This window comes from Notolepis coatsorum, assembly GCF_963971535.1.
Source record: "Notolepis coatsorum genome assembly, chromosome: 5".
In the NCBI taxonomy this organism is placed as follows: Eukaryota; Metazoa; Chordata; class Actinopteri; order Aulopiformes; family Paralepididae; genus Notolepis; species Notolepis coatsorum.
In genome coordinates, this window is record NC_140169.1 from 27,500,789 (window position 1) to 27,518,033 (window position 17,245).

At 42.9% G+C, this 17,245-nt stretch overlaps 1 protein-coding gene across 1 annotated transcript in view; it reads right to left on the bottom strand.

Moving 5' to 3' along the window:
- LOC311228135 (titin-like) overlaps window positions 1-17,245 on the bottom strand; it is a gene marked incomplete at its 5' end in the record, with an annotated part of 258,753 nt that overhangs the window by 164,556 nt on the left and 76,952 nt on the right. Inside the window, 14 exon segments of the mRNA XM_084314050.1 lie at window positions 670-936; window positions 1,281-1,547; window positions 2,294-2,420; window positions 2,620-2,759; window positions 3,935-4,198; window positions 4,399-4,665; window positions 5,067-5,333; window positions 5,526-5,652; window positions 5,771-5,910; window positions 6,250-6,519; window positions 8,209-8,487; window positions 8,625-9,014; window positions 9,509-9,559; window positions 10,780-11,749. Of these exon segments, the coding sequence (XP_084170176.1) occupies window positions 670-936; window positions 1,281-1,547; window positions 2,294-2,420; window positions 2,620-2,759; window positions 3,935-4,198; window positions 4,399-4,665; window positions 5,067-5,333; window positions 5,526-5,652; window positions 5,771-5,910; window positions 6,250-6,519; window positions 8,209-8,487; window positions 8,625-9,014; window positions 9,509-9,559; window positions 10,780-11,749 (3,826 nt within the window).

A 17,245-nucleotide genomic window follows, 5' to 3' on the forward strand; every position in this document is an offset into this window, starting at 1 on the left:
TAATTTAGTTTGGGGTAGTACTCATCAGACCAAACTTGAGCCCATATACCGTCTGCAGAAACAAGCTCTAAAAATAATCAACTGTGTACATCCAAGTCATTCTTCTCAGCCTCTATTTCATAAGTTAGGTATCCTCAGTGTTTATCAAGTGAATCATCTTCAGATTGGTTTATTTGTGTATAGTTCTTTAAAAAGAACCCTTCCCCCTTTCTTTCATGACATGTTTGCCCACAATTACCAATTTCATAATTACTCCACACGTAGCTCCTGTTTTCCTAGACCACCCCATTCCCGCACTTCCCAATCTCAGTTTTGTATACTCTACTGAGGGTCAAAGTTGTGCAACTCTTTGCCTCCACATATTTTGGATTTTTATTTTCTGAAGTTTAAAAGAGCACTGAAATCTCCTAGCTCACCAATATTTCCCTATGGGCTCCCTTTACAAACTGTGGTCTGATGGCTTTGTATTTCGTTTTTAATTTTTATTATATATTGATGTAATCTCAGTATAAATGTGCTTCTTGGAGAATGCCACATACAAGCCCCTAGACTAGAGGGTTTTTAGGCAATTCTCTTTCACATCTCTTTGTGGATTATATTGTATTATATGTAATTGTTTTTATGTGTAAATAAACAAAACAAAACAAACAAAAGACATTATCGACGGACCGATGACGTTGAGCATGGCCTCGGATGTCTTGCCCATGGCTTCCACCCTGATCATAGACGTGTCGTCCATGGTGACCTCCTTGAAGGCCAGCGTGTGGATCTTTCCGTGGTCCGATATGTGCACCACCTTGCTGGGGTGAAGACGCACGTCGTTCTTGTACCAGGAGACCTGGATCTTGTCGTGTGAAAGCTCAACACTGAACTCGGCCGTCTCACGCTCCTTGACGGTGACGTCCTTAATGGACTTCACAAACTCCAGACGGATACCTGGCACACAAACATGAATGGCGGAGTGAAATCAAACATGGGAATCTGACTGTAGCTTGTTTGGTTTTTAAAGGGCAAGCCAAGAATAGAGCATATCGAGCAGCATCAACATCAGCACAACTGGCTTTGTTCATTTTAGATTAGATTCTAATGTATTGTCACCATACAGCACAAGTACAGTACAACAAAAAGAAGTTGCCATGTAACATGTAACAGTAAAGTGCATTAACAGGTATGGTATAAATAGGTATGGACCTGTTGTTTGAAGAATGATTGGATCAGGTTGTACTCTCTATACAGCTGGAAGTACCCATACCTATACAACCAACACAAGGGTGCATTACCTTGAATGACCAGCTTGCCAGTTGTTCTCTTGTCTTCTGCCTCAAACATGTATTTGGCCTCATCCTCGTAGGCGGCAGACTTGACTGCCAGCACATACATATGACCCTCATGAATCATCTCAAACTTCTGGTCGCTCTCAAGCTCCTGAGATCCCTTGAGCCAGCGGTAGGTCTTGGGAGGTCTGGAAACCTCCACCTCAAACCTGGCCTCATCCTTCTCATATACTTGAACGTCGTTCAGAGGTGTGAGGAAGTTGAGTGGAAGTTCTGAAGACAACAGGTAAATATGACTGAGCTCTAGATACAAGGACTAACACTAGACAACAGGTAAATAAGACTGAGAGCTTCATAAGAGGACTAACATTACAAAAGGTAAATAAGACTGAGAGCTTCATAAGAGGACTAACATTACAACAGGTAAATAAGACTGAGAGCTTCATAAGAGGACTAACATTACAACAGATAAATAAGACTGAGAGCTTCATAAGAGGACTAACATTACAACAGGTAAATAAGACTGAGCTCTTCATAAGAGGACTAACTCTAGACAACAGGTAAATAAGACTGAGCTCTTGATACAAGAACGAACACAAGACAACATGTAAATATGACTGAGCTCTTGATACAAGAACGAACACAAGACAACATGTAAATATGACTGAGCTCTTGATACAAGAACGAACACAAGACAACATGTAAATATGACTGAGCTCTTGATACAAGAACGAACACAAGACAACATGTAAATATGACTGAGCTCTTGATACAAGAACGAACACAAGACAACATGTAAATATGACTGAGCTCTTGATACAAGAACGAACACAAGACAACATGTAAATATGACTGAGCTCTTGATACAAGAACGAACACAAGACAACATGTAAATATGACATACAAAAGAGTTTGGAAAGTTCAAAATAGCGTATTTTCAAACTCTTCAAGAATGTATGCGAGTATATCCCACATTCATTTAAAAAAAAGAATCACGGATTGTGGCTGTGTAGTTTTACCTTTCACTTTCAGGTTGGCAGAACACTTAGCATTAGCAGCAGAGTACTGCAACTCTCCTGTCATAGACACCTTGCAGTTGTAGAGGATCAGAGTATGTTTTCCACCCTCCTCAATTATATCAACATCCTGGAGGAAAGGAACACGTTCAACATGACTTCCATGTTCTACAAAAAGACAACTTCTTTGAAATTAAAACAAAAATCTGCTCAATTGTTGCATCGATGCCCCTGTTACTAGTAATTGACATTTTAACACACGTCACGTTTTGAAATATTTTCCACAAGCGTGAGATAATGTCAGCTGGAAGAAGTGAGTGGAGACATACAGAAGAGGGGCTGATGACTTCTCCGTTGAGTTTCCACTGGCCGTGGACGTCGTCCTCAGATATCTCCACCTCAAAACGCGCGGTCTCTCCATTGCACAGCTCCACACCGTACATGGGACGCACCACGCTGATGTCCCGAGCTGGGGTTCAGAACAGGACGACAGGCCTCTTAATGAGGAACAACAACACTCCTCTGACAGGCTCAGCAGGGGGTTTGAACTTCTATTCACACATTTCAACTTGAATAATAATAATTATTATTATAATCTTTTTTTATAATAATAATTTATCATTTATATATCACTTTTCATGGTGCTCAAAGGCGCTTTACGGAATGGGATAAGAACAGCAAGAAAAACAGCAAAACAAAACAAACAAACAAACAAACAAACAAACAAAACAGCTCTGGGTCAAAAGCAAGAGTGAAAAGGTGGGTTTTGAGAGTTGTTTTAAAATGAAGATAGGGAGGGTGTTAGTATTGTGAATCTGGCTGGGGAGGGCATTCCAGAGGGAGGGGGCAGGTGCAGCCAAGGCCCTGTGGCCCCAGGTCTGGAGCTTGGTGGGGGGGGCAAGTTTTGGAGCTTATTGAAAATGTTGTTTGGTGGACTTAGTATTGGTAATATTAGTATTAGTATTAGTACAGTACTGGTGATACGTTTTTGCACTGCATTGACTTGCTTTGTATCTTAAAAATCCATGTTAACTACTGAGTTAGTCTTCTATTCATTCCAAACAAACTGCTGTTGCTGCTGGTGATGAAAAACACATCACTTCCTGTTGCTGCTGGTGATGAAAAACACATCACTTCCTGTGCACCGGATGATTTCCCCAAGAATGTCCTGCCAGACACCAGTGTTTAGAAACAGCCAAGAATATCAATGTAAACGGATTCATGAACTGGGTTTAGGTAGAATCACTATCGTGTTATATCAGTTAGTGATCGAGTTTATTTACATGAACATGTTTGAGATTAATATTTTAGATTATTGCACTGGCAGATCATTTGGCTTGTTTCGTGATAATATAACTTGATGATGCCTTGGGGTGACATGTTGGCAGGCTGGTTAGGGGTGACATGTTGGCAGGCTGGTTAGGGGTGGCACATTGGCAGGCTGCTTAGTGTTGCTGGTTCAATCCCTGCTGAAGTGCCCTTGAGCAACAACACCTAATCCCCATGTCTATCAACCCGCTCCAAGGACGGATCTTAAAGACGAGCTAACGTGAGGTAAATACTGTTTACAACATGTCCTCATACTGTACATCCATTTACATCATGTACTGGAGCTTCTAGTGGCATCTATGATTCCATTTTTACCTTCAATACTAATGTTGGCCGTAGTCTTATCTGTCCCACAATCACAGACATATTTTCCCTTGTCTTTCTCCTCTACTTTCTTCAGGACGAGAGCTCTGCGTGTCACCGCGGACTTCATGACCACCATCTTGGACGCGATAATCTCCTTGTCATTGTGATACCACATGACGGGCACATCCTTATTGAGCTCACAGTCCAGAGTCACCTCGTCTTTCTCTGTGGCCGTATAATCCTGCAGCTTCACTGTGAACACGGGGTCGCCCTCTGGAATGACGGAGGTAAGACATATACGGTTACAACACAAGAGACACAACACAGCGGTCTCACGAAGGACAGACTCTCCCTTGACCAGAGAACAGAGGTACAATCCAAGAAAGACATTAAGAAACACATTAAGAAAGACAAAAAAAAGAGAGAAAGCTGTTTCTCAAAGCAGGAGGAGGGAATAGAAAGAGAGGCTTTACCTAGGACGGTCAGTTTTGCCATAGAGTAAATTCCTTTGGCCTCTGCCTTAATCTGGCAGGTATCATCTAGAGACAACATCCTCAGCTCTAGAGTGTGTCTCTTTCCATCCACATAGGTAAGTACCGTTCGACCCACATGGAGTTTCTCTTCATTTTGGTACCAAACCACCGGCACATCCTCGTGGCTGAGCTCAAGCTCAAACCGGGCCGTTTTACCTTCTTTCTCCGTTTGGTCCACGAGTGGGTGGATGAACTTGAGCCTCATGCCTGGAATACATTTAGGTCAGTTGCATAACATGGTTTGGTGATCAGCCATTTTTCAGGCCTCTCATCCATCCATAATACCTGCCTGTCCTTGTTTAAAGAAAAGCTTAAATTGACCAATAGTCAAGATTTAGAGATTTAATCAACAAATCAGTCGTTCCACATTATCACACACAGATCGTCCAGAACAATCTCTTTAAATCTGGTGTTGAAAACCATCCTCCTCAATATTAATGATACAATTACATGCTCTACATTTACAAGAAAACAACACAAAAACGTTGTCAACATCTCAGTTGACCAAGACTCTCTTACTGACAGACTATAACAGACTGAGAGAAGACATGATGAAGAGCCTCCAGAGGACAGAGGAAGAGCTGAGGACGGTGAGGTTCGGTACTTACCCTCCACTATAAGCTGCGCTCTGGACTCTTGGCCCAACGCTTGAATAGAATACTGGCCCTCGTCGTCAAACTCACAGCTGTTTATTATCAGCATGTGTTTCAATCCATCATCAATTATTTCATATTTTGGGTTTGGGGTGATGATTTCAGACCCCCTGTACCACATGACCTTGGGCACATCTCTCGTCGTGGTACATTCAAACTTAGCCTGTTTCTTTTCAGGCACAGACACGTCCTTCAGTGGTTCTGTGAAGCCCATTCCGATCTCTGGGAGGTGTGAACAGTGACCAAGTAGGAAGGTTACTCACAAAGTACACAGGCATCCCCTCTGGTTACACTTACCGTAAAACACATACTGTTGGAAATACATACTGTAGGGTAGAAATACATGGAAGTACATACAGTAGGGTAGAAGTACATGGAGGTACATAGGGTTGAAGTACATCAGGTCTAGCTTACCTTTCACGGTGAGCATAGCGCTGGTGATGGCATTCAGAGCCTGGTAGGATACTTCTCCAGACTGGTCTAGCTGCACGTCCTTCAGGCTGAGGAAACGTTTCTTGCCCTCAGTCTTAATGTCACATATCTGGAATGTAGAAAGTGTTGTTTAGATGATTATATACATAAATTTTTTATTTACACTCTACCTGTAGCTACATTTACCTATTGCTCCTCACAATAAAAATATAGCAAAAAAAGCTCACCGGTGATCTGGTCAGGACCTTTCCTCCGAGCTTCCACTCTCCAGCCACGTCCTCCTCTGTGATCTCTGTGTTGAAGTTAGCTTCCTCCTTCTCCATCACTTCCACGCTGACCAGAGGCTTCAGGATCTCAGCCTCGCGCTCTGCGGGGAAACAGACGGGCTCAGCGTCATCAGGGGACAATATTGTGTCTCCGAAACGTCAAGTTTCCAGGGATCAAGAAGAAAAAATTTATTTCAGATCGATGACTATGTATCTTTGGCATTAAAACTGCACTGTGGAAGACTGACACCTTGTGGCTGTTAGAAGTAACTGCACCTTGAAAAAGACATTGCAGATAAGAGAAAACGGCAAAAAAAAGAAATGTCCTCAAGCAAGGGTTATTCATGTTAGGAGGGTTTTCTCTTGCTCAACCTAACTGTTAGGAGGGTTTAATGTTAGATATATTGTTCAATATGTGTGTGTGTGTTAGGTGAACCAACCTCCAAGTGTGAGTTTAGCCGAGTATCTGCGGTCCTCAACCTCAATGGTATAATCTGCTATATCGTTGGGTTGACAGTTGTTGATGGTGAGCACCACGCCTTTACCGTCCTTCTTAATCTCAATCTTATCAGAGGGACTGATCTCATCGTCTCCTTTGAACCACTTCCAGTTGGGTGTGTCTTTGAACAGCTCACATTTGAACGCAGCCTTGGACTTAGGCTTCACATGCTGGTCTCTCAGTGGCTTCACCAGCCAGTCCTTAATGATTTCTGTTGGATGGCAACACACGTTACACACAGAAGAAGTGACAGCCGCACATGAGTTACACACAGAGAAGAGGTGACAGCCTCACATGAGTTACACACAGAGAAGAGGTGACAGCCGCACAGGAGTTACACACAGAGAAGAGGTGACAGCCTCACAGGGAATTACACACAGAGAAGAGGTGACAGCCTCACAGGGGGAGTTACACACAGAAGAAGTGACAGCCTCACAGGGAGTTACACACAGAGAAGAGGTGACAGCCTCACAGGGGGAGTTACACACAGAAGAAGTGACAGCCTCACAGGGAGTTACACACAGAAGAAGTGACAGCCTCACAGGGAGTTACACACAGAGGAAGTGACAGCCTCACAGGGGGAGTTACACACAGAAGAAGTGACAGCCTCACAGGGAGTTACACACAGAGGAAGTGACAGCCTCACAGGGGGAGTTACACACAGAAGAAGTGACAGCCTCACAGGGGGAGTTACACACAGAAGAAGTGACAGCCTCACAGGGAGTTACACACAGAAGAAGTGACAGCCTCACAGGGAGTTACACACAGAGGAAGTGACAGCCTCACAGGGAGTTACACACAGAGGAAGTGACAGCCTCACAGGGGGAGTTACACACAGAGGAAGTGACAGCCTCACAGGGGGAGTTATACACAGAGGAAGTGACAGCCTCACAGGGGGAGTTATACACAGAGGAAGTGACAGCCTCACAGGGAGTTACACACAGAGGAAGTGACAGCCTCACAGGGAGTTACACACAGAGGAAGTGACAGCCTCACAGGGGGAGTTACACACAGAGGAGGTGACAGCCTCACAGGGAGTTACACACAGAAGAAGTGACAGCCTCACAGGGGGAGTTACACACAGAAGAAGTGACAGCCTCACAGGGAGTTACACACAGAAGAAGTGACAGCCTCACAGGGAGTTACACACAGAAGAAGTGACAGCCTCACAGGGAGTTACACACAGAGGAAGTGACAGCCTCACAGGGGGAGTTACACACAGAGGAAGTGACAGCCTCACAGGGGGAGTTACACACAGAAGAAGTGACAGCCTCACAGGGGGAGTTATACACAGAGGAAGTGACAGCCTCACAGGGAGTTACACACAGAGGAAGTGACAGCCTCACAGGGGGAGTTACACACAGAGGAAGTGACAGCCTCACAGGGAGTTACACACAGAGGAGGTGACAGCCTTACAGGGGGAGTTACACACAGAGGAAGTGACAGCCTCACAGGGGGAGTTACACACAGAGGAAGTGACAGCCTCACAGGGGGAGTTACACACAGAGGAAGTGACAGCCTCACAGGGAGTTACACACAGAGGAAGTGACAGCCTCACAGGAGGAGTTACTCATAGAAGAAGTGATAGCCTCACAGGGGGAGTTACACACAGAGGAAGTGACAGCCTCACAGGGGGAGTTACACACAGAGGAAGTGACAGCCTCACAGGGAGTTACACACAGAGGAAGTAACAGCCTCACAGGAGGAGTTACTCATAGAAGAAGTGATAGCCTCACATGAGTTACACACAGAGGAGGTGACAGCCTCACAGGGGGGATATAAACAGAAGAAGTGACAGGGAGTTACATACAGAAGAGTTGATAGCCAACATCCAGCCGCTAATTTCCGTTATTCCGATCGCGACAGAGCCGATTTATGATTCCGCTCGATCACTTCTTACCAATCACTTTAACGTTGCTCTTGGTCTTCACATCCTCCTGTCCAGACACCTCGCAGGTGTAGAGACCCGCTTCCTCCACTGTGGAGTTCTGGATGGTCACCGCGTGCTGGAGACCGATGATGTTGATGGCCACCTTACCCGCCTTTTTCATCAGGGGGGTTCCGTTCAACTTCCAGATCACATCTCTCTCCTTGTTCAACTCACAGGTCATGTATATAGGCTGACCCTTCATGGCAGACATCTCCTCCTCCAACTCAAAGACCCATTTCACAGGCAACTCTGACAAAGACATTATTTACAAGTACAGGTTTAGCATTTCTTGCTAACGTATATGTTGACTTACTAAGTGATTTTGGCAGTTGTACCTGTGATACAATATAATATAGAATTAAATTGGGAATAAAACATCGAAATACCTTCAACAATCAGTTTGGCTGTACATGTCACTTCCTTGCCAGCATTGGTGGCCACACAAGTGTATTCTCCGGCATCAGACAGCTGGACATCAATAATGTTCAGCTTACGATCTTTGCCATCAGAGGTGAATTTGTGTTTGGGGCTCTCACGGAGGTTGCTGTCATCCTTCTTCCATGTAGTAATGGCCGTGGAGGGTGAAACCTCACACTCAAACACGGCAGCAGAGCCAATAGACTCTGCCTCTGTCAGCACAATGTCTTTAAGCTTCTTAATGAACTTGAGAGGAACAGCTTTGAGCTTGAATCCTCCAAAGGGATCCTCAGGTGGCGTATCCTTCCCACCAGGCCTGAGTCCTCTGCCACCCTCACCAGGAGATGGGGTTTTCTTCGCTGAAACACCAAAACATCAACATTCATCAATTTAGTTTGTCTGCACTAACCATCTTTGACAACGGAAGAATTTCTAAGACTGGAACAGGTTTTTAAGAATAGATTTGATAAAGTATACTAGAAGAGCATTAAGAAATGACAGTTGACAAGTTGTCTTGTTACCGACAACTAAGACAAACCTTACACAAATTCACACAATAAGAGCCTATACGACAAACCTTACACAAGTTCACACAATAAGAGCCTACCACGACAAACCTTACACAAGTTCACACAATAAGAGCCTACCACGACAAACCTTACACAAATTCACACAATAAGAGCCTACCACGACAAACCGTACACAAATTCACACAATAAGAGCCTACCACGACAAACCTTACACAAATTCACACAATAAGAGCGTAACACAACAAACCTTAGACAAAATCACACACCAGAGTCTGATCTGTTTTGTGCATACTGTATACTGTATGTTAAGAGAACATTCTCACCCCCAAATCCCCGACCTCTGCCTTTGGGTGGCTCCTCTGATGGTTTTCCATCTGAATAGAGAATAAAAGGATGAGTTTGGTTTCGCTCAGACAGAGCTGCTGGTGTAGTGGAAAGTCCCACTGGGAACTAAGATAAGATATGAGTGAAAGAAAGCTGACAGAACACATGCGTATTCTGAACACATGTCACATGGTCAGCACAATGAAGTGAAACAAACATAGAGCAGACAATGCAATACATGAAGACGATAAAGATTATGAAGATGATGACCGAAACTGGAAGACACAGGATGATTCATGGGATATTTAGTTGTGTAGACTAGTCATCTAGTCACGTAGACTAGTCATCTAGTCACGTAGACTAGTCATCTAGTCATGTTAACTCAAATGTAGCCACGTAGACTTGACGTACAACTTAAAACCATGAGCATTAGTACAGAGTAACATTCAGTATATTGAATGAGATGAAAGATGGCTTTGACAATAACTACAACAAACATAGAGCAGACAATGCAATGGATGAAGACGATAAAGATGATGAAGATGATGACCGAAACTGGAAGACACAGGATGATTCATGGGACATTTAGTTGTGTAGACTAGTTATTTAGTCACGTAGACTAGTCATCTAGTCACGTAGACTAGTCATCTAGTCATGTTAACTCAAATGTAGCCACGTAGACTTGACGTACAACTTAAAACCATGAGGATTAGTACAGAGTAACATTCACTATATTGAATGAGACGAAAGATGACTTTGACAATAACTACATGAAGACAGAGGTAAAGATACTGGAGAACAAGGGAACATAACAATATAAAGATGGAAAGATGGATGATTGAAGATGTAGATCAAGTGGTAGACAAGTGGTAGATCAATTCAAAATGGTGAACATGAAACATGACAATGGAAAGATGAAAATACGGATGGATAATGAGTAAAGATGGTCAGATACATGGCTGGATGGATGGATATATTGATAAATGGGTAATTGGACAGCCAGATGGATGGATGGATGGATGGATGGATGGATGGATGGATGGATGGATGGATGGATGGATGGATGGATGGATGGATGGATGGATGGATGGATGGATAGATAGATTGATAAAGGGGTAACTGCACAGATGGATGGATGGATAGATACATGGATGGGTAGTTTGATAGATGATGGATCAGTTGTTTGAATGGTAATTAGATGAGTCATCAGATGGGATGAAAGGATTCCATGGTCATCAGTGGGTGGTTCATTCAGCAGCTTCCTTCTCACCTCGTCTGGCTCCATGCATCCCTGGAGTCTCTACTGCCCCGTCCTGCCTCTCCCCTTCTGAGTCAGGAACCAGCTCCCATCCCCAGGCCTCGCCCTCATCATCTTCCTCCTCTACTTCTCCTCCTTCATACTCTTGCTCGAACACCTCCTCCTCCAGCTGGGTGGGAACCTTCTTCATCTGCACAGCTCCAGGAGAAACCTCCTTCACCATTGGAATCGATCCTTTAGCAGGCTTTGCAGCCTTCTCCTCCTCTGGCGAGGGTTTCTTTGGGATCTTTTTTAGCTTCACCGCTTCAGTGGGATCTTTAGGAGTAACTGTTTTAGGAATCTGTTTGACTTTTTCAGCACTAGGTTTCCTCTCCATAGGAACTGACTCCAGTTCTTTAGGCTTAGGCTTCTCAACCTTGGGCGAGGGAGTCTTTTTCAGCTCAGCTCTCTTCAGCTGCTCTGCAGGCTTCAAGGCTACTTCATTTTCCTTGTCTTTCCCCACTCTAGGTGAAGGAGTCTTCTTCATGGATTCTGCTTGTTTCAATGCTACCACTTCTTCCTTGGTTGCTTTTCGTGAAGGCTCAACCTTCTTCCGTGGCTCTGGTATCTCTTCCTCTTTCTTGAATGGAGTAGTGGGCTTTTTAGCAGCAATGGTTGGTTCCTTCTCTTTCTGCTTAGGTTTTTCAGGCTCCTTCTCAGGAGTCTCAGTTCTTTGCACTTTCTTAAGCTGCTGTTCCTTGGTCATTTCATCTCTTGGAGTTCGACTAGGTGCCTTAATATCTAAAGACTCCTTGTCCTTCACTTCAGGTGATTTTTCTGGCTTTGCTTCAGCTCTAGGGGCCTTGGAAAATGGTTTCAGACCAATTTGTTCCTGTTCTTTATCTGGCGTGGGAGTGGTTTTAGCATTAGTATGTAGCCTGTCAGCATCAGTTGGTTGTTCATCTTTAAGGATTTTGTCAACCAGCTTTTTCTGTGAGACAGCCTGATCTTTAAAGACATGTGCAAGTGTGTCAGGAGTCTCAGGATGAGGACTAGGTTCATCTCTCTGTGATGATCTTACAATAGTAGCGGGTTCATCTCTCTGTGGTGCCTCAGCTCTTTTGAAAGGTGTTCGTTCAGTATCCATCTTTGCCTCTCCTTCTTTCTTAGGTTTTGGTGGCTCAACCTCCTCTGGTTTTCCAGGTTTTTCAAATGGTTTCAGCTTAATTTCTTCTGGCTCTTCATCATCCTTTGGTAATTTTCTTATTTTCTTTTTAGTAAAATCTGGTTCCGGTTCTTCATCTTTCTTCCCTTTAGGGGTTCTTGTCCATCTGGTCTTCTCTTCTTGTTCTTCCACCATTTCTAGTTCCTCAACATAGCCCAATTCAACCGTCTCATCCTCTGCTGTGAAGACCCTTTCAGTTCTACCGAGTATTATTACATCACGATCATCTCTGTCATGAAGTCCATGAACTGTCAGTTCCTGGTCATAATGTCTTGTCACCTCTACTTGGTGAGTAATAACTTCTCTCTCAGACTCAGAAGGTTTTGTTGGTACTTTCTTCAGCTTAATGACCTCTGGTTCAGGCTCTGGTGTAGCATGTTTTCCAAATGGTTTCAGTTTAACTGATTCCTGCTCCTTGTCTTTCTGTGGGAATTTTGTTACTTTCTTCTTAGCTAAACCTGGCTCCTCAGGTTCCTCTTCTTTCTGTGTTTTAGGAGTTCTTGTCCATCCTACCCTTTCTTCTTCTTTTACAGCTTCAACCCTTTGAGCTTCCTCAAAATAGCCCAATTCAAGTGTCTCCTCATCTGCTGTGAAGACCCTTTCAGTTCTACCGAGTGTTATCACCTCACGATCTTCTCTGTCATGAAGTCCATGAACGGTCAGTTCTGGATCGTAATGTCTTGTCACCTCTACTTGGTGAGTAATAACCTCTCGCTCAGGCTGGGTGGGCTTCACTCGTATCTTCTTCAGAGAGATCACTTCTGGCTCCTTCTCTTTAGGAGTTCTCCCGTATTTGTTCAATTCAGGTGTCTTACCCTTTTGCTTACTAGTTGGCACTGCGGTTGAGGTAGTGAAGATATATTTTTTATGGAATTGACATATAATAAACTGGCAATTCAAAATCACATTTGAACATTTATAACATGACATAATAAACATATAACATGTAGCATAAACACACATCCATTAAACATTGAAAAGAAACATGTTGCACATAAAATGGAAATTTTCCTTTTTGATCATTGGTATTTCCAGTATAGGCAATATGTATATTATTCACTTATTTTTTTTTTGATGTAATGAAGCAATTATTCTGTATACCTTTTGTTGTTTGTCCAGGTGTTGTAACAGGTCCCTTGTCTGCAAGAATGTGAATGACATTACTCTTAGTATAAGCAGCAATACAAAAGTGTTAGGGAACAAGACTACACCCATTACTTAGACAAACTACTGTATGTTAGCTACTAAGAAACAGACACGTACATTGGTTAGAAAGGAAAGTGTGACATACAAATATATAACATCTCACTTTCTTTTTGTACTAAAAGCCCAAGTGACTGTTTTCCAACAGCCAATGCAATGACTTAATCAAGTGTGCAACTTGATGCCCTGTAATACTTACCACCTTTTCAAATAAAACAGAACGTATCAAACGCTGTGTTGGTCATTGCAATAAGAGGCATCAAGATATGTAACTACAGGGTTATAAATGGCTGCTACAATGTGACAAACAACGTTAGTAAAGATTAACTATGAACTTGACAACTTCTAGTCTAAGTCCTACACAAACACACACAGAGAGACGGCTAAAAGAGCATTTCTACAATCAGAGAACTGATTGTCAGAGAACTGATTGAAGATCACAAGACTGCATGAAGCCGCAGAAGGAATGCTCCAGGCGAGCAACAGACACAGGAAGAGAGAGCAGCATGGAGAACAGTCAAATGAGAGGCGTTACAGTACCTTCAGGCGGAGATTGTTTCTTGGATACAGGAGAGACTCCAGTCGGTCCAGGAGGTGAAGGCGTCGCTGTGGGAGATGGCTTTCTGCCCTCTGGTCTCACTTCTTTGGAAATACAAGACGCCAAGATATCAACATAAAGAAATCAACATGCTCTGCCAAGACTGGATCAACGTGACAACAGAACAAATGGAAGACACTACAAGGGAAGAGGATTTGAGGACAGAAGACAGTAGTAGAACAAAATGGTGAGTGGAAGAACACAAACACTAAACAAGGTAGAAGGCTGCAAGTCTGGCTAGGATTTGATCAACGGCTGAAGTCATAGAACAGACAGACATTTTATTAACCAAGCAAGCAGAATAGAATACCTGCAGGACTCTTTCCATAAGAAGGAGGCGACAGAGCTGAGGGCTTTGGTGCAGGTGGAGATTGTTTCTGCTCCTCCGGAGACACTTTTTTTTGGAAATACAAGATGCCAAGAAATTTGTCAAGAAATCACAACATGCTTAGCTGGGTTTTGGACTAAGTCACCACAAAGAAATAAATACAAACAATGAAACTGAATAGAAATGAAGATGATTGGAGTGAGGAAGGATGAGGACAAGTACAGGAAGAAAAAAATAAACAAGATTTACATTTTGGTGAAGATTTGACAAACAGGCAAGGACGTAGAACAGACAGATATCCGATGAGTCAAACTGACTTAATGAAATAATGGACAAATATTTCATTAAGTGAACAAGCAGAATAGAATACCTGCAGGTGGAGACACCTTTTCATAAGAAGGAGCTGAGGGCTTTGGTTTCCATTCTTCTGGGGACACTTTTTTGGAAGTAAAAGATGCCAAGAAATCACAACATGCTCTGCCAAGACTGGATCAAAACATCATAACAACAATATAAGTGAAGAGGATTTGAGGGTTAATAAGAACAAGTGGATGACAAGGACCAAAACAAAACGAGTGACAAGATGGAGATTACGTATATAAAATAAAATAAACTCTCAAGAAGATATGTATTTCTTTTTAAGATGTGTTCAAAGAGCAAAGAGAGAGAGAGGACAGATAGCAGACACAGTCAAAGAATGGACAGATACTGCAATGACTGAACAAGCAGAACAGAATACCTGCAGGAGGAGAATCCTTTACATAAGGAGGTGAAGGCTTTGGCGCCGGGGGATGCGGTTTCTGCTCCTCTGGAGTCACTTGGGAATACAAGACGCCACGATCACAACCAAGAAAGCAACATGCTCAGCCAAGATTTGATGACGATAAAATAATCAAAGGAACAAACAAACAAACAAAAACAAACAAACAAACAACTGAACTAAACCTTGGGAAAATGAAAAATGAGGACAAAAAGACAAAACAGATGAAAAGGAACATGATGAGCAAAGTAAATCTCCTTAGTACTTTTTGTACCTTGCAGAGGACTGATACCGTCTGAACCTGACACAGCAACCTCCTCAACAGAAACCCTGATGTCTGGGTTTGAAGAAGCAGCACACAACAGTTAACATTCTGACAGCAGACAGATTCAAACAAACAGACAGACTTCCACAAAGAGTTCATAAACCTCTGGTGAAGGTTAGCCTTGGAACAACAGAATCTCTTTCTGTTATTCAAGAGGTGCCATTCATTGTATTTCAAAGAAAGAACCATGAATATGGCAAGAGCGAGTTGTTATAGGAACATCTCTATATATTAACTCAAGAACGAGACGTTCTAGGAACATCTCTATATATTAACCCAAGAACGAGATGTTCAAGGAACATCTCTATTAACTCAAGAGTGAGTTGTTCTAGAAACTTCTCCAACATCTGTTTTAACTTAAGAGGCTGATCTTAAGGTGATCGTAAGAGTATGAGTACCTTCACAAGGGATTTGTTCCTCAGCCTTCTGTACTTCCTCTTTTGGTTTTCTGCTGTGTGCTCTTGGTGGTGGGGTTTTGGTTATTTCAACCTCTTTAGGTTGTTCCAGTTCAGGAGAAACACATTTCTTTGGTTGAATAGTCACTTCCTCAGTAGAGGCAGTTCTCTCAGATGGAGATATAATTTTCTTGGATGGAGTACTTTCCCCTTTAGGAAGAGAAGTTTTCTTTTGTGGAATGACTTGTTTTGGAGGAGGAGCTACTTTAGTTGGAGTAACTTTGTCTGTAGGAAGAGTTTTCTTGGATGGCGTCACCATTTTGGGAGCAGTGTCTTCTTTAGAAGGAACAACAACTTTGGAGGGTGGAGATGCATCTCGTCTCAAAGGAGTGGTTTCATCCTTTGATGTTGGTACAGCTTTCTTTGGTGGAGTGAGTTCCTCCTCAAGATAGACTGGAGTGTCTGTTGTGTCTAGAATATCTGTAGTGGTTGGAATATACCTCATATATGGCATTGTCTCTTCCTCAAGAGATGCTTCTCTTTCAGTTTCATTTTCTGAGGAAACATTGCTGACCGGTGGTTCAACAACAGCATTTTCTGATGGAGGAGTGGGTTCATCTTTTGATGGTCTTACAAGGGTAGCGGGTTCATCTCTCTGTGGTGCCTCAGCTCTTTTGAAAGGTGTTCGTTCAGTATCCATCTTTGCCTCTCTTTCTTTCTTAGGTTTTGGTGGCTCAACCTCCTCTGGCTTTCCAGGTTTTTCAAATGGTTTCAGCTTAATTTCTTCTGGCTCCTCATCATCCTTTGGTAATTTTCTGATTTTCTTTTTAGTTAAATCTGGTTCCGGTTTGTCATCTTTCTTCCCTATAGGAGTTCTCATCCATCTGGTCTTCTCTTCTTGTTCTTCCACCCTTTCTAGTGCCTCAACATAGCCCATTTCAACCTTCTCATCCTCTGCTGTGAAGACCCTTTCAGTTCTACCGAGTGTTATTACATCACGATCGTCTCTGTCATGAAATCCATGAACTGTCAGTTCCTGGTCATAATGTCTTGTCACCTCTACTTGGTGAGTAATAACTTCCCTCTCAGACTCAGAAGGTTTTGTTGGTACTTTCTTCAGCTTAATGACCTCTGGTTCAGGCTCTGGTTTAGCATGTTTTCCAAATGGTTTCAGTTTAGCTGATTCCTGCTCCTTGTCTTTCTGTGTCAGTGTTGTTACTTTCTTCTTAGCTAAACCTGGTTCCTCAGGTTCCTCTTCTTTCTGTGTTTTAGGAGTTCTTGTCCATCCTACCATTTCTTCTTCTTTTACAGCTTCAACCCTTTGAGCTTCCTCAAAATAGCCCAATTCAAGTGTCTCCTCATCTGCTGTGAAGACCCTTTCAGTTCTACCGAGTGTTATCACCTCACGATCTTCTCTGTCATGAAGTCCATGAACGGTCAGTTCTGGATCGTAATGTCTTGTCACCTCTGATTTCTGAGTAATAACTTCTCTCTCAGGCTCAGAATGTTTAGTTGGAACCTTCTTCAGCTTAATAACCTCTGGTTCAGGCTCTGGTTTAGCAGGTTTTACTAAATGTTTCAGTTTAACTGATTCCTGCTTCTTGTCTTTCTTTGGCAATTTTGTTACTTTCATTGTAGCTAAACCTGGCTCCTCAGGTTCCTTTT